This window comes from Lolium perenne, chromosome 4, assembly GCF_019359855.2.
Source record: "Lolium perenne isolate Kyuss_39 chromosome 4, Kyuss_2.0, whole genome shotgun sequence".
NCBI classification, from domain to species: Eukaryota; Viridiplantae; Streptophyta; class Magnoliopsida; order Poales; family Poaceae; genus Lolium; species Lolium perenne.
Genome location: NC_067247.2, coordinates 287,589,782 through 287,612,442, shown reverse-complemented (window position 1 = coordinate 287,612,442; position 22,661 = coordinate 287,589,782). Strand labels below are relative to the sequence as shown.

Sequence of the window (22,661 nt, the reverse complement as noted above, 5' to 3'; positions counted from 1 at the left end):
TAAAATGTGCTATTCCAATAGCCGAAAAAGCACTCGACAATATATTCTCAGAACGCCAAAGTTGCGAACAATTTCTGAATGCCGCAAAACTTTGCGAAGGTAAGACCCCAGATCCGTTCTGCGTGGCGTGGCGCCGTCTCTGACGTCGGTTTGCTACTTTTTTCCGTATCAACAGATACGAAGAAAAATCCTAACGGACGCGTTAGGTACCCGATAAAATATGACAGGGACTCGACAGAATGGTAAGACCTTAAGCGGCACCTGTCGAAGTTTACACCAGTATCCCGAGATCATGTCTAGGGACGTGATCTTGAAGTAGGTTTTTGCGGATTGCCACTAGAGAAGTTAACTAGTACCTGATCCGCCAGATGAACTAGCCCCAACTACCATTATCCCTGTACAATATATAATTTCGTATCCAAAGATATGTGATGAAGTTCAGAGCTATTGAACGAATATAAAGTTGGAGATTTTCCCTGACTCTGCGATTCAAGCAAAATCTCGGGGGCTACTGACATAGGCATCCCTAATGGGCCTGCTGAAGATGGTACCCGGGGTTTACTGACGGCCCACGACCCGAAGGATAAGAAGAATCGGAAGCCCAAATACTTATTAAGGAAAGCTAGAGTTGTATTAGGAAGCAATACTTGTAATGTTGCGGGATGAGTTGGAAACCTTCCCGGACTCTGTAACTTGTATATCACGAATCCCTCGGCTCCGCCTTTTATATAAGGGGGAGTCGAGGGACAAAGAAGGCATCGATTCATTGCCTCACAAACCCTATTTTTCATATCGTCGAGCACTTTTCGGCTGAAACCTTCGAGATCTACTTGCCCTCTACTTCTAACTAAAACCCTAGTCTACAACCCGTAGGCATTGACAAGTTAATCCCTTGTCACCATTGCCTTCATTGTGCTGGCGAATAACAAGTTCATACCGCTTCCTCCGTCCATGAACACCTTGCTCATGTTGTAACCTCCAATCTGCGCTTCAAGAACTAGAGCAGCGTGACCAGGTCTTGGAACGGCCGTCGGGTGATCCGCCTTGCTAAAGGATATGTTTTGGTCTGAGCAGTCGATATATTCGGGTACCTCGGCCATAGCAACCTCTGCGTACTTCACCTCTCGCGAAAACTTCTTGGCTTCTCTTTTCGAAAAAATAGTTTTATGGATCATGTTGAATTGTCCTCGAGACGCTGGAAATACATAGGATGGTATGTATATGTCTCCTCCTTCTGGTATGTACTGTTGCGGTGGGTGACTATAAGCTGCCGCCCTTTTTTCTGTCGAATGAGCTTTTGCTGCTGCCTTAGCCCTAAGATCATCGCAAAACTACCGGACTTCAAGGAACTGCCGACAATTTCTAAGCAGATGAGTGGCCTTTTTTAGGTTATCCTTTGGGTCGATATAAGAATGCAAGTAACACGGTGCTTCAAGTTGCTCTGTGGCCGATAGATAAGGTGTGCGGAGGCGGTTCTTGTTTGACTGCACATTGTAGCATCCTCGTTCATACTGTCGAGGGCGGCTCGCAACTCGCTCTTCTTCTTCGCGGCGTGAATCCCTTCGTCTCTTCCTTTGCTCCTCTCTGCTGCCGAAACTGCTTCGGCTGCCCTCTCCAATACTCCCAGGCAGGACCGCCAAGGCTGATGTTGGCGCGATATCATCTGGAACCGAAGTTCTTGGGCTTGGCGTGCTTGAACTAGGAAGGCGAAGAAACCCTCTCGAGTCGATGATGCAGTGGACACCACCGAAAGTTGTATCAATGTTGTCGCGCAACTCCATGGAGATCGGGTGCGATACCTCAATGCGCGGTGTGTACTCAAAGGATCCACATCGAACCTAATTTCTTGGACTTAGTGGCGTTGGTGATTCCATCACGAACGCTGCAGACGTGACTGGAACTGCCGATGACATGCCCTGTACCGACAGGGTTCCCACAGACGGCGCCAATTGTCGAGGGTACTCCTTGGCAATGCCCCCCGTATGGGGCTTAGGGTAGATGGAATCCTGTAGGCTGACACGAGACATCGGTTATCAAACAAGCGGGGAGAGCGATTTACCCAGGTTCGGGACCCTCAATGAGGTAAAACCCTTACGTCCTGCCTGTCTGATCTTGATTATGAAAATATTGAATTACAACGGGGTGTCGAAGGTTTCGGCTGTGATCTCGTCGAGAGACTAAGTTCTGTAATGACCTAGCTCTAGAATTGTGGTGGCTAAGATTACTATGATTGCGTGTGTCCCTCGGTATCCCCTCTCATGGCCCTTATATTAGGAGCCAGGTCTCAAGAGGTCTGCTCAGGTACGACTAGGTTACAGAGAGCCTTAGATCTAAACTTTCCTTGTATTCTTCGTCTTCTTGCCTTGTGCTTCAAGAAATCTTCTTCGGAACCGACGCTACAGCCCACCTGGTCGTCGAGTGTCTTCATGGGCCCCTGGCTGGTCCGTAAAAGGTAGTACAACACTAGTTACCCAAAGGGTAATGCCCACATCATCTAGGTAGTACAAGAATTTCAAAATGCTCTACTTGCATTACTAGGCAAGGTAGGTTTTCTTAAATTTTAAAATAAGCAAGAAATGGTACAAGTACCATAACATCCATTTTGTCCAAAAATAAAATAAAACCAAGAAGATAATTATATAGAAATTATTTTTGGGTGGAAAATAAGGTGATATAAAACACCACACACATTTCCCATTTTATTTGAGAAAATAATTTGAAAAGCTTTGATAAAACTAGAAGTAGTTTTGTAGTGAGAAATAGAGAAGGAGTTTTAAAATAAGGTTTTCGGGTAAAACAATTTTTGGGAAAATACTTTCTCAAGGGTAGATGATTACTACACAATGTAGCCATCATATCCACTCTTGGTTTTGTGAAGATTAAACTTGATTTTTTGAGAAAAAAACCAAAAGACTAGAGTGGGAGAAAGGATCTAGAGTTAAAACATTGGACAGGTATAAGATCCAAATGAAAATATGGGTGGGAAAGATAGCATGAGACATGCAAGACGTTGGAGTTGTAAAGAGAGTTGAATAGATGAGATCGAATTCACCCATAATAGTTGTGGGTGCTTAAGAAACGACTGCCAAAGTTTGAATATTTTAAGCATGCCAAAACATCTTATTGACTTGGCTTCAAAACCATCAAGGGAAAGTGGGTAGATGGGTGATCTGGTCCAAGGCATTGGTAGGGTTGGTATGTGCACATGGAGGGGTAGATCAAGGGATAAGTACATTGCCTCAGATGGCAAAGGATGAATATAGCTAGAGGCCCAAAGATTGAACCAGATAACTGTTTTAGGACTTAGTCGAATTTGGAGTTGTTCCAAAGTTGATGCCTAGAGTACAAGGCATAGGTGGATTTGAGGATAGATAATCACCATTCTTGAATCAAGGATAGGGTATCACAAAGATGAATTTTTAAGTAGGCACACTCATATTTCCACAAGTGGAAAGGTTTGAATTGGAGTAGAGAAGATTGAATACCTACACATATATGGACTAGCCAAGGCTTGGTTGTGAAGAAGTGATATTGATGCGTTGATGTGTTCAAGAAAATTTTAAACCAACACATCAAGGCAATCCATCAATAAGCAGAACAAGACAGTTCATCTACAAGAAGATCAAGGCAATTCATCATAGCAAACAATTTAGAATTTTTTTTGTTCCCCCAGATTTTTGCACTCTGGAAACTTAGACAAGGTTGCAAAAGTTGGGGCGTTACAAGGTGGACTAGCGGCGGGAAGGAAGTGAGTGAGAAAGACAAGCGTGAGCATATGGCGGCAAGCTTCACCCGCGTCTCCACCTTCTTGTCCCCGAGGCAAAGAGAAAGGCTAGAACCTACTCGCCATCATCCCACCACTATACATGTGTGAGCCAAGCCAACATAGGCATTGTTGTAAGGGTACATTGCCCCTATGTGTGTTTTTGGTAATTAATGACAATCCTCTATGGACTAATGTTTTCATTGTGTTTATATGAAGGAATATTCCATATATATTTATTGAAGTCCATATGTTGGATTCAAGTGTGGATGCCATGAATACGAAGTTATACCTTTGGTATTGGCATCAAGATGATCGATTTGAAGAGAAGAATATGATATGATCAAGAAGAAGAAATGAATATGGAGTTCTTGTGTGGAACTCAAGTTAGCCATGCTCTAGCTTATGTGTTAAACAATGAATGATCAAGATATTATGATAGAGCATGAAGAGATACAAGGTTGACCAAGACTAAGAGTGAAGATTGAATTCAAGTTGGTCAACACATGAAGCATGCATAAAGATTATACTAGTTTGGATCATGTGATCTTGTGGGCGGTAAGCCTTGTCAATTATGCTTCATGAGCTAAACCACTATATATGTGCATTTGTGTTGTCTATGTGGGTTAGGTATCTTGCCATGGGCATGCATCACGAGTATGATCTCATATAGCCCATGAGAGGATGACATCAAGCTTGGATGTCATCAAGGTTGAGAAGGGAAAGTTCAAGATGAGCATATCGAATATAATATGCTTGCAGCTTGCCGTCACATGGTGATAATGGACATGTGAAGATGTGCATCAATGGTGATATCCCATAATGGTATATGGGGGAGCAATTGTGAGTCTTCACGAAGCAACAACGATCAAGTGAGGCATTCCAGCTTGAGTGGAGCTTTAAGAATTTCCATCAAGATCAAGCGAGATGCGCAAGGCAAAGGTATGACCTTGATAGGTTTTCCTTTTACTGGTCTCAAGGTGGTTGTTGTGAGACGAGGTTATAGGATATATAGTCGCACGATCAAGAGGGTTTTCGGTTGAGTAACTTGAGCACATCGTCTTAGGGAGCTCAATCCTTTGCATACTTTGCATCCCTATATTCTTTTTGCTTCTTGGTGTTTATCTGTGTGAGGTTCTTGAGCTTGTTGCTAACTTTTCAACAAGCCCAAGCTCATCGGAAACAGAATGTGTATGCATCTTTTTTTGCGTTTTCGAGTTTGAGGTCTTACCGATTCTTATTTTAGGGAGGTTTCATGCCTCTCCTTATTTATATTTTATCTCTATCTCTTCCTTGGGTCTTATAGCCTCTGTTATATAGATCTTGTCTTAGATTCTCAAAAATCCTAAGTGAAAGGACGAGATTTCACCTAGATGGGGGGGGGGGGGTGAATAGGCATTTTGAAAACTCTTACGGATTTGATCCTGTTGAAGAGAATACTCCAAATAAGTATCCTATGACATCTCCATATCTTTGTTGAAGAAGACACTTCAAAAGATATCCTATGACATCTCTATATCTTTATTGAAGAAGATACTTCAACAGATATCCTATGGCATCTCTATATCTTTGTTGAAGAAGATACTTCAACAGATATCCTACAACATCAAGCACTAGGATGGGAGTAGCCCTTTTTATTTATTTTCCCGACCATTTCCATATGGTCGTCAACACTTTCCGCACCCTTCCGGTACATCGATAATAACTTTCTCTTTTCCTTTGTAAAGCATTTCAAGAACAAAACTAGCCCCGGTTAAGTATGGCCATTTCAACTCGTTCATGACCGTGGACGCGGCTATTCAAATAGATTGGTACTCTGCAGAGTTTGCACACTTTTCTCACAAGAACTGGTAAATCCGCCGGGATCATCCCCGGTTCATCATACGTTCATCATACACAAGTATGCGAGTCTCGGATAACCAATCTCAGTCTTTTGCTCATCTCCCCTGGCATGAGTCTTTCCCTGCGGGCTTAACCTTCCCAGCACCCCGGCAGCACACCTCCTTATTTGATCGTGTCTTCGGCGCCACGGCAGAAGACCCTCAGTATTCGTCCAGCTGTAGGCAACTACAGTGTATTTCCTCCTCTAGAGCGCAACCCGGCGTCAAGGGTCAAGGTGACCCTCCTAGAGAGTTGTGAGGTGTCTCACGCCAGCTTCAATAAACTATAGACTAATCACATGCCCACGTTTGGGTAATGTGGTTGCGCGAAGTAAAGTTGGGACGGCGAACACTTATACACAGTGCTCCTTTATAAAAACACTTACTCACACTTCTTTGGTTGCCCACGGCTAACCACACATCTCTTTTTCGAAACAAGAAAGCTTTCCATTTGAAACAACACTTGGGCAAGACTACATCTCCCCAAAGTTTTCAAAGCTTTTCTCAAAAACATTAAACATAGGGTTTTCCCAACCTAAGGCCTCATTGTGTAGTGCTAGAATGACAACAAGGGGACATAATGATAGCTATCATACCACCCAGAAGGTGATATATGTAGGGTCATGGGTTTATACTTGCTTAAGGTAAGCATGTATAGATTCAAGATAAGAAGAAGAATACGATAGGAACATGATGTTGACCAACAAAACTCCGAGAGGGGTAGTGGTGGTCAATGATCCGACATACTCTAAGTAAGTAGGCATGCCCTTCACAAAAACAGAGTACACCAAGATCATGATAATGACCAAGAATTCACTAAAGGGGGTGTATGTAAGATATCGGAGAGAGGCGACATGCTTAAGATAAGCATGCGCTGACAACACAAGTAGAATGGTAAAGCCATGACCATGATGCTAATCATCACACCACTAAAGATTATATGTGAAGTGTCAAAGAGGATCATCATGCTTAAGATAAGCATGCATTGGCGACACAAATAGAACTTGCGCAAGATAGATCAAGAGACAATGATAATACCATGGTAACAACAATATAAGACACAACATTCAGAGGTCAAAATATGGCTTGCCTTGGTTGGCTTGTCCCTGGTCTTCTTCAAATCCTTCTCCAAAATCCTCTCCTTCAACTTTACCCTCGTTCGTATCTATCATCGCAAAGATAAATAATACATACAATCAACACAAAGCTCAAGAACCAAGTGTTTAAGTAAAACAAGACAAAATATGCAGGGGTATTTGATTGGCAGTAACAAAAACAAAACATGGGTTGGCTATTTTTCAACAAAGTGGTGACAAGATTTTTGAGTGAAGTAAAAAGAATTTTGGTTCCAACATTGCATGTGACACACATACACTTACTAACAGAGACAAAAAAAATTCATTAACAAAGACTAAATATATTTTTCCTAGATGGCCAGTACTAAAACAAGACCAACACAATTGGATTCACCCAAAAATACTAATTCTACAATTTTAGAAATTAGATATACTATGCAAATTACAGGGAACACGTTTACTGTGCCAAAAATCGTACAAAAATCCTAAAAATACAAGGTCAGTGGCATCTGAAAGGTAATTTCATACTGGTTCCAAAGCAATTGGTTTCACTAAAAATGGATGTGCCAAACTCAAGTTATTCACAAAAAGGCTCACAGATACAAATTCAATTTTAACAGAGATTTTAAATTTCCAAATGATTTTAATCGGGCGGGAAAGGTTTTGGGCCGTGCCAGGTGCACCGAGATGGGCCGGCCCAGGGGATTTTCCAGGTGGCGGTGAAAAATAAAAAGAAAAGAGGCCGGGGCCTGTGGCGGGCCAGGACATGCACAGCCGACATATCCTGCATGGGCCATGCGGCCGTTGGATGCAGATCTGGCGGCCTGTGGCCGCCGTCTTCTCCATGTCTGTGTCGGGCTCATCGGAAGAGAGAAGAGAGAGGGGCGGCGCGGCTTACCGGCGGTCAGCGGCGGTTTGGCGTCGTGCAGAGAAGGTGGGGGAGTGGCGGCGTGGTGCGTGGAGGCCTTGGCGTCATCCCGTCGCAGTTGCTCCTCCTTGCTCGACGTCGTCTGCGTCACGAGCGGCTTTGGCGTGTCGAGGGCGTCGTCGTCTGCCGGCGGATCTGAGCGAGGGAGAGGCAGGGTCAGGGGCAGTAGGAGAAGTGGAGACAAGGGAAAAGGGGAGAGGGACAGTGGCGGTGTCGAGGCGTCGTCCACCTGCATGTCACGCCCACGGTGACCACGTCATTGGTCACGACGAAGAGCAGCAGCAGCTCGAGCAGCCCTGCAGTGGCGCAGAGAGGTGGCGTGGGTGTGGAGAAGGGTTGAAAGGGGCGTCGAAGGCGCGGGGGTCATTTTTATAGCGAGTGGAGGGAGACAGGCGTATCGATCGTGCCCAACGGGCGACGGCGTGATCGCCCGAGCGTGGCAGACGAGGTGGTGGCGGGTCAGGCGAGGCGACGCAACGCAGGCGGCATCCAACGCGTTGACGCGTGAAGACGAGGCGGCGGGTGGTAGTCGAGGCGACGGCTCGGTGCGCGAGACGTTAGTCGCCATGATGGCGCGCATGAGTGGCCACCGCGCGTGCACGCTAGGTTTCTCTGGTGGGAGAGGGGGCTGGCAGCGTTGGGCCGAAAGAGAGAGGGAAGGGAGTGCCAGGGTTGGGCCAGGGTAAGGGGGAGAGGGGGTGGTGTTGGCCTCGGCCCAAACTGGAGAGATAAGAGAGAGGGAAACAGAAAGAAGAGAAAAAGAGGGGTAAGTGTCCCCTCTCATGTCTCCCACCCTGGAAAAGTGAGAGAAAGGAAGAGAGATAGAGAGAGGCAGTGATGAAGGAGAGGGGGGCATGCAAAGTAGTTGCATGAGCCAAAAAATTTGGAAAAGTGAAAATGCACACAAGTGGAGAAAATGAGAGGGAAAGGTGGTGTGGTGGTGGTGTCACACAAGGTGATGGTATCTCCACCAAAAATGAGAGAGGGGAGTGTTCCCCTCATTTTCGTGGGGTGTTGAGACTAGGTTTAGAGTTAATTAGGGTTTTGATCCAGAGAAACAAATTTGAGTGGGAGAGTTTGCATAAGAGAGGGGGGAAACCCTAATAATACAAATTGGTGTCAAACTAGGTGCTAGGGTTTTAGAAGAATTTTGCACACAAACATAATTCTACATAATACCATATGCAAGATTCTATCCTAAGCACACACATAGTCACAAGAAGTAAAAGTTTTTGTTGGCTATAATGTTTCAAGATTTGTAAACATGCATGTTGTGAAAAATGGGTTGTGACAGTATCATCAAAGACAATGACTCCAATTTAACATCAAAGGAATTTGGAAGCTATTGTGAAGAGTTGGGTATACAATTGAATTTTGCGTCAGTTGCCCACCCGCAAACCAATGGTCTGGCGGAAAAAGGTAACAGGCTAATCTGTTACGGTCTGAAGAAAAGGTTGTTGGCACCACTCGAAAGAGTAAGAAGCGCCTGGATAGCAGAGTTCCCACCTATGGATCCCGCGTACAAATCCAAATGATGCAACTCAAGAAACACCTTTATTTCTTGTCCACGGCGCAGAGGACGTGTTTCCAGTAGAAATAGCACACGAGGCTCGTCGAGTTTCAGACTATGAAAAGATCACCTCTACAGAAGCACTCGAATATGTCGTCGACGCACTCGATGAATCAAGGGACGTCACCCTCGCAAGATCAATGGCATATCAACACAATCTGTGGAACTATCATAGTTGTCGACTTAATTTGCCCCAGGTCCTTCAATGTGGGATACCTAGTCCTTTGACTCAAACAGGAAAGCCATAGATAGCTGGAGTCGCCATGGGACGGACCCTACATAGTCACAGAGGTTATTCCTGGAGGAGCTTAATGCCTCCAAGACAAAAGGACCGGAGCCGTCCAGGCCAATCCGTGGAACATCGCGCAGCTGCCCTTGTCGGTTTGAAGGGTGCGGATCTAGGCCGTCAGTGGCTCGATTTCTTCGAGTTCAGCTTCAGTCAATGGTTGATCCACGACTTCAACTTCTTCACTTCCTTCGGCGGGTCGAAGGGGGCGAGGATGAACTTCTTCTTTCCAACCTTCTCGTCCTTGATGTCGAACCATTTCTGGCGCCAATTCTAGATGGAGTCGGCCATCTAGAATTCAAAATACTCAGCTTGTGGCCGAACAGAGACGATGGCGCTGGCAACGTTGTAGACAGCGGTCTTCGATGCATTCCGCTGGATAAAAAACAAGCGCCTCCATAGGGCCCAATACGGGTCGATGCCCTGGAAGCACTCTCATAATGTGAAGCACACAATGTGCAAGATGGAATTTGGCATGAGATGATGTAGCTAGACGCCGAAAACAAAGAGAAGCCCACAAACAAATTTGTGGGCTTGATGTCGCAGATAGAAGTACATACTTGCGAAGCTTGCGGAGGTCGTCGGCGGTGCACTTCGACTTGCTCCAGCCCGACACCCGCGTCTTCCCTGAGGTGGCATCGCCAGTGGCGCGTGGGGCTTTCGCCTTCTTCCCATGGCGGTGGGGGAAGGGCTTGGTGTTTGGAAGAAAGAAAGTAAGGGATTGAGCTCTGTGAGGCAAGAAGGACAGTGGCGCAATGAGGAAGATGAAGTTCGGTAGCGCAGGGAGAGAATGACCAAGTAAAGTAATAACACATCATTTTATCCTACGAGTCGAAGAAGGAGAGCCATCTGACGAAAAAGGACGGATCCCGCGGCTTCCATCTAGGGCAACCATGTGGCACGCGGCAGGAAAAACTGCCCAGCCACTTACCCCATGTCGCGGTAATCAAGGAAGTTACCGCACGCCCCATTACCGGGCGCTTCGGTTCTCGTGCGGTCAAATCAAGCGTCGTGGGTATCGCCACACGTTCGTCTCACTGTAGCAAGGGCCCACTTTTGATGCGTCAAATCGAAGTCTTTTTAGACAAGCTCTGGCATGCCATCATTCTCAACACCGATGTCATGAGTGTGTAAGGAAGATATCTTCAAGTTAATTAAACATGTAGTCTATGAAAGGAATCTTAGGTTGAGAAATTCATCAGATAAAGATGTTTGAGCCTATGATCGGCTACAAGCACCCGACCATAGCCTCGGGGGATACTCCCATCAGGAGCGCTGACCGCACACCGGATAGAAAGGAAAGTTTCATCTCAAAGGTAAGTGTGTCAAGGTAAATATTTTGTTTCAATTTCATGCAAGTCAAATAAAAACTTAGATGCATAAAGCCTTTTGAGCCTATGCTCAGCTACAAGTACCTAAACATAGCGTCAGGGGCTACTCCCATCGAAAGCGTTGTTCGTACACACGAAGGAAACAAAATTAAGAGAAGCATTTGACAAAGATAGAAAAGGGAAAATCTCCAAGTCCATTATCGGTGGTAAACACCAGAAACATAGACTAGTAAATTACTCCCATCGGAGCGCCGACTGCGCACCCGACGAAAATGGTAAACTTAAAACAAGAACCCGCAACTTCAACCAATGCATCAGCCAAACAAGGCAGCCGATATAAAGTTCATATTCTCAGACCGCGTCCGCCGCGATAAAATGTTTGAATGCCATGTTCATAAGCATGAAGGTAAGACCCTAGGATCCGTCCTATGTGGCCCAACACTTGCACAAGTTGCGCTCTGCTAGATATTTTCTATATCGATGATATGATGAAAAATCCCGACGGACGGATTGGGTACCCAAAGTAAAAAACTAGGATTTAGAACGCGGTAAGACCTCCACGGCCCAAGCTAAATTACGCTAGTATACCGGATTTGAGTCTGGGGACTCGAGTTTGAAGTAGGTTCATGTTGTTTTATCCCAAGAGCTTTTAACTGGTTCCTGATCCGCTGGAAGCAGCATGCTCATTTGCCAAAATCACCATGAAAAATATAAATCAAGATGGAAACATAAAGTACTTGAATATTCAGGTTTACTTCGCAAAGGAATGAGTCATGATCTGGAGATTCGACTCGAGTCTGCAACTCAAATAGAATCTTGGGGGTTACTGACATTTGGGTATACCTAATTGGGCATGCGGCTTGTGTAACTCTAGTACATATTCGGTAGGAAGCCCATCAAGTTAGTAGACAGAAGCATCCGAAGCCCAAAAGCCAAAGCGTGTTGAATAAGGAAATGTCCATCAAAGGAGCCTACATAAGCATGGCATTGCATGAAACACTTGTAAATCGACCTGAACTGGACTCCGGGACTTAGCCTCCTATATAAAGGCTAGGAGGAGCCAGCGGGAGGGATAATCGAATCATCGTTGTAACCCTAGATTTACTCTAGTATTACGACAACTTTGCCTCATAATTAATATATTGTGGGACCACCTTGTTTGTCTCACCAGCCGACGAAACCATTAGCGTACCTCTTTCCCCAAAACCCGAAGTCCATATCCATGGACATTGTCGAGGTTACCCCTCGTCAGATGGAGAGTGGTGTTTGTCCCATGCACGGGACCTCCCGTGCATGAAATCACTAGGTATCTTTGCGTGTCAATTCATTTCTGATTCCTAAAACTTGATGAAACTGAATAGAACCTAGCATGAAACATGGTAGATCCAATGACATAAACATGCATTGGAGGGGGACAGAAACATTTCACTTTGAAGATGAACGACTTGCATAGGTGGGTAATTAGATAGAGGAGCAAGGTGAAGTGGAGAAGGTGAAGCACCTGTTTCGCTGCCCACGAAAATCAACTGCAAATCATCACCGCTTCATCCTACCTCATAATCAGGAGTTTAGGTGTTTGGGGATAGTTTCACTTGCTTGACATGTAAATTGGTGGAGTGAAGCTGGCAAAAAACACAACCTAAGTTGTCCTTTCCTCGATGTCGATCCAAGTTGGACTAGGCTTCTCGATCCTAGAGCTTCTATGACAGAGGTGAGTCAGTTACATATTTGATTACTACCCCAATCCCATAGTTTAAGGCTTATATTATTTTTAGAAAGTCGAACTATATCAGATTTGACTAAGTTTTTATCAAAAATCATTAATATGTAAAATAAAAATTCAATATTATTAGATAGATAATGAAATATATTTTCATATGGTATGTACAAAATATCATGATGATAGATTTTTCTAAAAGTTTAATCAAATTTTACTTGGTTTGACTTTTAAAGAAAGTATAAGCCTTAAACTTTGGTACGACGAATGTAGTAGTCATCTTCGGCGAATCCACACTTTATTGTTTACGAACACGCACCTCAAGCAAACATGCACACGTTCCACTTCCTTGACCTAAAATAGAAATCGGTTTCACAAATTACCTCAATACAAATTTATCCTTAACATATGGACCCTAACACAATATGACCAGGTTTTTCCTGAGACAATCCGACGTCCGGTCGAAAGTAGAAACAGAATCAAGAAATAAAGCAGTCGTAAAAATACAGAGAACCACCTCTGCCGCGAATCCCTAGATCCGGCACCACCATGGCGCATCCGACCCCGCCAGCCGACGGACCACAACCGCCGTCCCTTCCGTGCGACCTCGGCAGGGGGTTTATGTCGTGTTTCAGTTGGGCCGAGCATCCGGAGGGGCCAATCTCAGCGGAGACGATGAGCCTCCTCACGGAGCTCTTCTCCGATCTCTACAAGGAGGCGTTCAGCCGGCTGCCGATCGAGGACATGCCGGATCTGCACTTCGATCCCCACATGAGCGCCATGTGCGTCGGCCTCCTCGACCCCGTCACCAACATCATCCTCAACACCTTCTCCTCCCTCTCCGATGACGACTACTTCGAAGGCAGTTTCCCTTTCGGTCGCAGCAGGAGTACCCTCCGCGAGATCAGCAGAGGCGGCAGGGAACAATGGTACTCTATGGTGTACATGTCCATCAGAATCATGATAGAGTTCATGCGCACGTACTTCCGATTACTCAGCGAGGAGCAAGCCGGGCGGTACCTTCTCTGGGCCCGTGGTGATCTCGCCTTGGCCGTCCTCTTCGTCGAGCACGAGCTCTACCTTGAACGGCCGGCGATCCCCGACCCTCGCTCCCCAAGGACCCGATTCTCCTTCCAGCTTGCGGTCGAGGCAGCATCCCACCCTGCTCCGGACTACCTCGCCTGGCTCTCCACTCTGTGGCTCCCCCAGCACCAGCTCGAGACTCTGGCCCCCATCCTGATTCCCAGAAACCGGAAGCTCACCGTGGATGACGTTTGGACCATCTCCAGCGTGCTGCGCTCCCACGGCAGGCCGCCTCCAAGGACGCCCTTCTCGTCGCCTCAAGGACCTCTCCACCACAGCAAAGACTGTGTTGATCTTGGAGATGGACGAATTGGCTACACCACCGTTGTTCAGCTACCTGGAGACTACATCACGTCCCTGCGGCACCATCCAGACATCCGGTCCATGCTGTCTAATTACAGAGAAGATGCCATGGACACACTTCCGCGCACATGGCGGAAACCATGTGAGGTCGACAGTCCTAACCGTCCCAATGGCACCATCTGCCTATACGTCCGGTCCATGAAGATGTTCCTGCAGGGCACCATCCACGGCTTCTACCTCAAAGCGCTCGCCAAGCTGTCCAGCCGTCACGCATGCCGCCTCATGCGTGCCATCCTCATCGGCGGCCACTGTTATGGTCCCATGGACCCCGTCTCCAACATCATCGTCACCGCCATATGGTACGACATGAAGTTCCCGCCTCCACCGCTGCGCTCAGGTGGCCCGAGTCTAGAGCACGACATGCTTGACACTCTCTCTATCCTCCGTACAGAGTGTTGCTCCTTTGTGGGCCTTGTAGCCCTCTTCTGTGACACGGTTAGCGACAAATCATTTCATCTCACTCTGAAGTCGCTCTGCCATATGAAGTGTGACCTGTCTACCGAGGTACAGCGACACTTACAGTCGATGCAATCGGATGGAAGCTCGCCCAACCCATTTGCTGCCGCCACAGCTGCTGCCCAACACCCGCAAAGCTCTGCCCTTGCGGAATTCCTTGTATCCCTGTCACCCATGAAACTGCGGCGCCTGCACTCCTTGACGAGCCCTGACAGCACGCTCTCTGACGATTCTTTCCGACAGATATTTGACATTATAGGGGGGCCTGCATCTGCGATGCCGGAAGTGTTCCCACTCCGCGATAACGCCTTGAGCATACTCTCAAAGAAGAGGTCAGACCACGCGGATCTGCGGAGATTTATCCGCGAGCAGATTACACACTTGCTGCAGAAGTACGCCTATCACCATCCTATGGAACCCAAGTATGAACTGGTGTGCATATGCGGTGTAGATGTTATTGGACATAGACAGAGTAGTTACCATATCAATTTCATGGCTGCTGCTGCTGGATCAAGATCCGAGAACACTCTCTTTTTTGCTGACCTTTCGGTGTCATTCTGCTGCCCTGTACCCCAACCATGTACAGGCCGTTGTTATTACGGCGAGGTTTCTGCGACCAAGATCGTGTATCCCGATATGATACGCTACTTCTCGTGTGATGTTACTTGTGGTGGAACTGGACAACCTGAAACTCCTCTAGAGACAGACTACATATTCGCTGATCTGGGGAGGGATTTGAAGCTTGTAAAAGCCCTGCAGCGATCAGCAGACGAGCAAGAGGCCGTGTGTAGGGGGTTATATATCAGGGAAGAGTTCCTGCATTGTGAAGATCCTGAGTGGTGGAATGACTACGATGTTCCTGAGTGGTACGATGAGTTGATGAGTACTAGTGTGTACTAAGAGGTGCCTACAGAGTATGTGTAATGCCCATCCATGTTCAAGTATGTGTAGAATTTTCATTTTTAGGTTGTATGTGTAGATTTATGTGACTGTAATCTTAACATGACCTGTGTGTATTGGGGATCAAAAGCTGTTTTAAGATTTATGTGAGAAATCTGGGAAGTTGGCCTACAAAAAGAGAAAAATATAGAAGCGTCTTGAGAGAGCATGATATGATGCCATGGGGATGCCAAGCCGACTCTAATAGCGAGTCTCAGGGTAGGTGGTTCTGTTGTAGTGGTGCGTTTTTTTGCGTCTGCAACACCAGCCCCGCTAAAGCAAAACTAAATGAAAACAAGTCAATACTCTATTGTACATTTTGCATTCATCCTTGCTGTACAAGGATAACTTATGCAATACGTACTGATCCGCTTGATTCCTCTCAGAATTCGTGACACAATAAGAAATACCAGCATTGAGAGAATGGTAGCATAAACCAACAAGCATAATTATATGTGGTATATCTGCAACAGGATAAACTGAAATTTAAAGCTTCATGGAGCAACAAGCTTCATGGAAAGCCTTATTTTCCAGGTTGCCCTGCAGTCCAACCGGTGACTTAAAAATTAGAAAGGGGATGGTGTTTGTCACATTTGCTGGAATGAGCAACTGTCAACAGACGTGGCTGAATTTCATTGAGTGGCCCCATGGAAATCATATATGCATTCAAAAGAGTTCCAAACAAAGTAAAAGTGACACTGATTTTATACTTTGAGAGCAAGAACCAAAGCGCATTGCAAGAGCCTCTATGATCAGATTAAAGTAGTACATACAAAGTGAGAAATAAGGAACCAGCTTTTGATGAACACGTTTCCTTTCTTTTCATTATATCATACTATATATTATGGACATGACACAAAGAATTGCCAAAAACTCAACATAGCCTGACAGGCCAATAAAAAAAGGCTAATGGCCTCACTCACCAGCTGCTGAGATCACAACTCACCACACTGACACAATCAATTGGACTTATTGTCACTCATTGTTGTACTTGAGAACAACCTCACAACGCCTTGTGACAAACACTGAGAGAAAACCAAGAAAAAGAATGCACACGATCATTTTAGCAGTCCCTACTTCGTACCAGAGTGTCTACCGTTTGATGAAAGCCTTCTGCTATCGTTAGCACTTAAAGGTTGCCTTCCCGATCTGTTTTGTCCGTTTGAAGCTTTTCTCGATGCTGATGGTATTTGAGAATGAATTGGTGTCCTGATTCAATAAAAGGATAACAAAACAATCAGTATTTAGGAAATATTAGTAAGTCTTATGCAAGGGTCTGCTGTGGTACTTCGTCCCTTGAATTCTAATTATTTTGAAAAACCTTAGAAAACCAAGTGAAACTGAAGAGATAACACACCAATACTTAAAATATGCTGAACTATTTCTATGGTGGCTGGTTATGTGTTTTGTTTCCCGTCGCACTAATCAAATTTATACACAACTTTGTTTGCTGTAATGTAAACTACATAATAATAAAAAAGGTTTACCTTGTGTCCGAGGTATCTCTTATCTTCGTCTGTGGTTTCTTGATCTTTGACCCGTTTTGAATAACCGGAGTATTCATGCTTTGAACATTGAACTGCCATAGTGCATCTGATTCTGAGGAATCACTTGTTGCAACATCAATGTCATCGGAATCATCGGTATTTGTCGAGCAAAAACGAGGTCTTTGCTGCTCATCTCTCAAACCTGAATGGTATCTTTGGTAAAAGAAGTCAGGTAAAGCAGCATTGTCTCCTTGCCAATCACCAAGAGAGTGATTGTTGTTCACCACAACCTTATCTACCCAGTCCCCGCAAACTGTTTCCCTTTCTTCTCCCATCTGAAAATTCAACCTTGAATTGCTATCTGGCCATGAAGGTGAATCATTTGATGGTAATAAATCCTGAAGATCAAAGCTTGGTTTCTTTTGTCTCAATGCAGGATTGGGTCTAGCCTGTACGAAAATCAAACCATGCATGATTGTATAAAATACTGAAGATGTCAACTGAAACAACAGTGTCAGTGAGCGATCAGTACACTAAGATTACTTGCTGATATTTTATTCACTATACAGTGTGGATCATAAAGATTACGTGTAAGATCTAATGTTTCCAACATCATCTATCAGTTCACGGCATTATTACCTCTATGTTTCCAACATCCTCCATTGGTTGCCTGAAGTTAGTTTGGCTAGACAGTAAATCACAACTGCCCTGACGCCTAAAAACAGGAGAAGGCGTCTTCGTGTTTACTACCTCAGAGTGGCGAGTAAAGTTTTGCTCCAATCCTGACTCTTTCATTGATAATGCTGTTTTGAGTCGAGAAATCTGAAAAGGAATAGAGATTGTGAATTTCTCAAACAGGAAAGAACAGTAAGAGAAGATCAGAGTAGTAGTAGCAGGAACAAACCTGCTCCTTGAGCTCTTTAACTTCTCCGGATTCTTTATTAAGTCGAGCAGCACCAAGCTCAACAGTAGAAACGCGCTCAGCAAACTTCAACGTGCTTATAGTTTCTCCTACAGCATCACTTTCCGGGCTTATATGAACAAACATCAATGTTTTGGCCTGACCTCCTGTTGATAAATAGATACTGGAACATCAGATTATGCAAATTATACTCAGTAGTCAGCACTGATAAACTAAGAATTGAAAGATTCATCTTACCAAGAGAATCTTGGAGGAGTTGTGTCAATTTACTATTCCTGTAAGGTACGTGTGCGTTCTTCTGGGCAAGTGAAGCAATTACATCCCCTAAGGCTGACAATGATTTGTTAATATGCTGTGCTTCTTTTAACCTTTCTCCGATGACCTCTGACTTGTCAACCCGCTCGCTGCCTGCAAGATCAACTAAATGCATGCAGCCGCGGATGATGTTGCCAGATGTCAAATCTTTTCCTTGAACATGAACAGTTAAACAACTGCAAGGTTCCAAAAGTACTGCATTATATTCCATTATTAGGTTAAATATTTTGGAGTAATTTAGTTGCACAGAAAATGTTGGTGAGTTACCTGTGAGAACGACTACTCCGGTCGTTTAATGCAGTGGCACCGACAGCACGATTCTTGTGCCCAATATTCATCAGTTCTATTACGTCTATTGTTGATGCCACACGGACAAGGCTTGCGTCCGGAACATTAATGCCATTCTGAGAATTATTCCGAATCTCTAATGTATGTATTTGTTAAAGAAAACTATAGATATGAAACTATGATACTAGTAGAGTATTGTGTGAAATAATATGTAATAAAAGGAAACTGACAGAAATATGACTTCAGTAAGGATATCTTTTGTTGAGACCATCATTAGAGAGGAGATCCCTGACTTGTTCATTGTAAATCTCGATCATTTGCACAGCAATATCATAGACAAAGGTTCCTTTCCTTTTGTCAGCAAGGGTAAATAGATCACCAAGTGCCCGATAGTTTACACCCTGGGTTTGCTCAGTAATGTTCTTGGGCCCACTCTATATAAAAACAACAGAGAAAATGTTAAGATATACACAAGACATAAATTGTCAATACAACTGTAAAGACCTCTTATTTATATAGTTCACACATCTTAGAGAAATAATTGGCAATTTGCTAATGTCCTCGCTACTCACCATTGTGAATGTCTTGCCTGATCCTGTTTGGCCATATGCAAAGATACAGACATTGTACCCATCAAGAACAGAGCGAATGAGGGGCTGAGTATCTAAGAACACCTCATCTGTACAATGGAAAACACCATGAATTTTCTTCCATATATAATATAGTGAGAATGTTGAGAAACATGGACATGGTAAAATACCTTGAGTTGAAGATGGTCCGAAAACCTTATTGAAGCTAAATGACTTCCGTCCTTCCTTCCCAGATTTGGAAGGAGTAATAATCGTAATATTCCCATCATCAATGCAGCCCACAGTGGATGAACTGACTTGTCCAGGTAAAAAGGGTCGTATCCTACAATATACCCTGATACTACCTAGAAACAAGACAAAAGAACTGAAATTTTAAGACATTACATTTTTTTCAATGTACCAAAACTTTCCTTAATTGGGTCCGAAACTGAGTGTGGAAATTCATTATAACAATCATACCTTTAAGATCTTGCACCTGGTTGTACAGTTTTCTGTTTTCTTCAAGAACTTTGTGGTAACCTGAGGCAGCATGTGCTAGGCTAAACAGATGCCTTCCTGAAATAAATTTTGCAAATGGTAATGTGCTAAGTGAAGCTACGTCAAAATAGTTTAGTGAAACACCGAAAATACACTTATAGTACCTAATAAGTTGAGGTCCTCAGAGTACTTCATTTGTATAAACTCCACACCCGCTTTTGTTGTTTGAAGATCAGCCTTAAGTTCCTGGAGACAAGAAACATGAAAAGAAGATTGTAACCACTATCAAGGAAGTATAGCAAGTTTTCCATATGCATCATCGATGCAGAGACCAGGGCCAGGGGTAATGAAAATTGAAAAATTATCTTTGCAAAAGAAATCCCACTGACAATATGTATGGGAGAAAATGAACACTGAAACACTACCTCGACATGCTTTGACTGCTGTTGGACAATCGAATGTTGCTTCAGTGTCACTTCAACTGATGTTCCCTTTTTTGTTTGTTTATGCTTGGAGTAAATATCTGATGTATCCATCTACAGAGGATAAAACAAAAGATAACATTGGATGAAAGCCAAAATTAGTATCACTGGTAGAAACAGAGTTTGCTCAAGGAGTACAACATTAGAAACATTGCTGAAGCATAAACAGAGGTAGTTTATAGCTTGCCTTTCTCCCACTAAAATTAGGAGTGGTGGCCTCGACCAGAACCTTGGATTTCGAGAAGGATTTAGTGCTGTCCGTAGTATTTTTCAGAGCCGCTTTCACCTGTCCCAATGGATTGATTTTGGTTATAATATTGCCAAGTGCAAGCACTACATATTGCCATATGTCACCATGTAGAAGAGTAGAAGGATTTCAGAAACAAGGGGTAAACAATGAGCAAATGACACCGAACATACCAAGTCATTTTGAGTAGTCAAGCGATTCTCGAATTCATCGACGAGTTTGGTCAGCATGGACTCTAAGAGCTGCATACCAACAACACCATGGTTAGCAAAGAGAATCCAATTGGCACACATTCCATTGCATTAATAAACCATCTTCTAAGAAGAACAAAATTGGGGGTTGGCAGGTTGACCTACCTGCGGAACTTCATCTGGCCTCTTGTCGGAGAGAACCGCGCTGACCAGCATTTTCAGCGGACGTGACCTCGACTGTTTCATCAAGACAATAATGCATCAAGCACTAAGCATTAGGAAAATCAATTCAGTCTCGCAATAAACCAAGACAAAACAAGGTATGGCAGATTAGCAGTGCGTGGGGCTAACCATGTCACCATGATCGAGATGGGCATCGCCACTGAATCCAGCCTCCTCGTAGGGCGGTTGTTCCCCCTCGCTCATCGATTGGCACCTCCGGAACGGCTCCGAGTTCTTCCTCACCAGGGACTTGCCAGAAGCCGAGGGTTTGAGGTTCCCCCCAAATTTCCAGAGCCCGGTGCCCCCGCATTGCTTCCAGTCCCCGTACGACTTCAATGCCAGCACGCAGTTCACCACCCTGGCGCTCTTCCCTCCCTGCGCTCGTCAGAAAGGCGGAAAAAAAAGGCGCATGAGGGTCACAGCTCCACGACCACGACCACGAGAGAGTGTGCGTTTAAAGCAAAGATGCCCCGTCGTAAGCGCTTTGCTGGCGCAGCAAGTAAGCAAGCAAGCGAGGCCCTGTGGGCGTGGGGACGGTCCGACAGACACATGACGAACCTGCTCCAAATCGGAGGCCTCGAAGCAGGGCAGGCCGATGTCCTGCGCCGCCACGAGGAAGTTGCGCACGTTCTCGAAGTACTGGAACGCCGACAGCGCCGCGCCGTCGACCGAGTCCGCCGTGACCACCTGCGCGTGGGAAACATTGACGTGTGTCAGCAGAGCGGACGCGCGCGGGTGCCGGGGGGGACGGGGAGAGAGGGGGAGCGAGCCAAATGATCGAACAGGACGAGTGCGCGGGGGGGCTCGCCTTCTGGACGGCGCCCGGGTGGACCCTGTTGAGCGCGCTGCAGAGGATCTGGCCGTTGCGGAGGCCGAGGCGGAACTCCTCCTCCGACGGCTCCTCCGGCAGGTCCCGCCCCGCGACGGCCCCCACCGCGCGCCGCAGCCACCCCGCCGCCTCGTTCCGCCTCGCCGCTGCACCAACCAACCAACCCGAAGCGAAACTCAGCGACACGACGTGAGGCAGACGATCGAAGCGGCAAAAAACAAGTTAAAAAAACACTGGCGACGTCGTGGGAGTGGTGAGCGCGCGCGGTCGTACCGGCTTCCCCGGTCCTGCGGGAGGCGAGGTCGCGGTCGCTGAGGCGGCAGCCGTGCTCCCGCAGCACGTCCTCCACCACGGCGGCCGCGGAGAGCGAGAAGAGCGCCGCCGGCTCCGCCATCCGAGGCTACTCTGCTCCGCCCCTGTTCTCCTGTTTTGAAATCGGACGGTGGAATTAAGCCGCCGCGGAGCCCATCAACGCTCCGTCTTGCCTTGGTTTGTTTTGTTGGGGTGGTTATAATGGAGGCTGGGAGGCGGAGAGGTGGGAGCTTTGTGGGCAGCGGCGACGCTGCTTGCCTCCTTTCCTTGCCTGCTTTTCTTTCTTTCGGCTCCTCCGGGTTTAAGTTTAACAATTGTGGTTAGTGGAGGAATGGACTCGATTATATATGTATTTTCCTCCTCCTCCCTTTCACCTCCTGGGTCCTCCACATCTCGCTGTCTTCGCCGTTCTGGGGGTTTTGTTTTGAGTAAAGTGCACTCTGCTCTCGAGACCCATGTTGCTTAGCCTCCAACTATTTCTCATCACTGTCATTTCATTTCTAACTGTTTTGGTAGACGGTCACCAACACTTAACAATCATTATGATTCTTTTCTTAATACATATGATACTTGCTTGCACTTAGGAGAGCCAACATATGATTTGACTCCGGGTGAAACATATGGTGAATATTTTAAGGATGTGTGGATCAAGTAAACCAAATTAAGTAATGTATAAGGTCATGGTGATTTAGTGCTTGGTCTCATTGGCATCCTTTATTTTCTTTGTTATTACTACAAATTTTGAAGTTCGGAAGAATTCATAAAACATGCTACTTTTGTTCCAAAAAAACAAGAGGTCCATTCACGCGCGAACATACAAATTTTTTGTCTACGACACGATGATATCTGAACCACACATCCAAAGGGGCGATGGCGATGCTTTTTCTGATAATTTTTTTTTGTCAAG

General features: G+C 45.5%; 1 protein-coding gene across 1 annotated transcript; it reads right to left on the bottom strand.

Annotated features, from left to right (window-relative positions):
- Nucleotides 1-16,102: 16,102 nt before the first annotated feature.
- LOC127295679 (kinesin-like protein KIN-14F) lies at nt 16,103-22,060 on the bottom strand. The gene is made up of 19 exons (XM_051325673.2): nt 21,716-22,060; nt 21,422-21,588; nt 21,172-21,300; nt 20,743-20,988; nt 20,557-20,628; nt 20,374-20,442; nt 20,141-20,239; nt 19,897-20,007; nt 19,636-19,717; nt 19,454-19,549; nt 19,165-19,338; nt 18,977-19,083; nt 18,660-18,838; nt 18,384-18,545; nt 18,039-18,292; nt 17,784-17,947; nt 17,519-17,701; nt 16,880-17,328; nt 16,103-16,601 (listed from the first exon to the last, which is right to left on the bottom strand). The coding sequence occupies exons 1-19, from the start codon at nt 21,834-21,836 to the stop codon at nt 16,466-16,468; spliced, it is 3,000 nt and encodes a 999-aa protein (XP_051181633.1). The 5' UTR covers nt 21,837-22,060; the 3' UTR covers nt 16,103-16,465.
- Nucleotides 22,061-22,661: the final 601 nt, after the last annotated feature.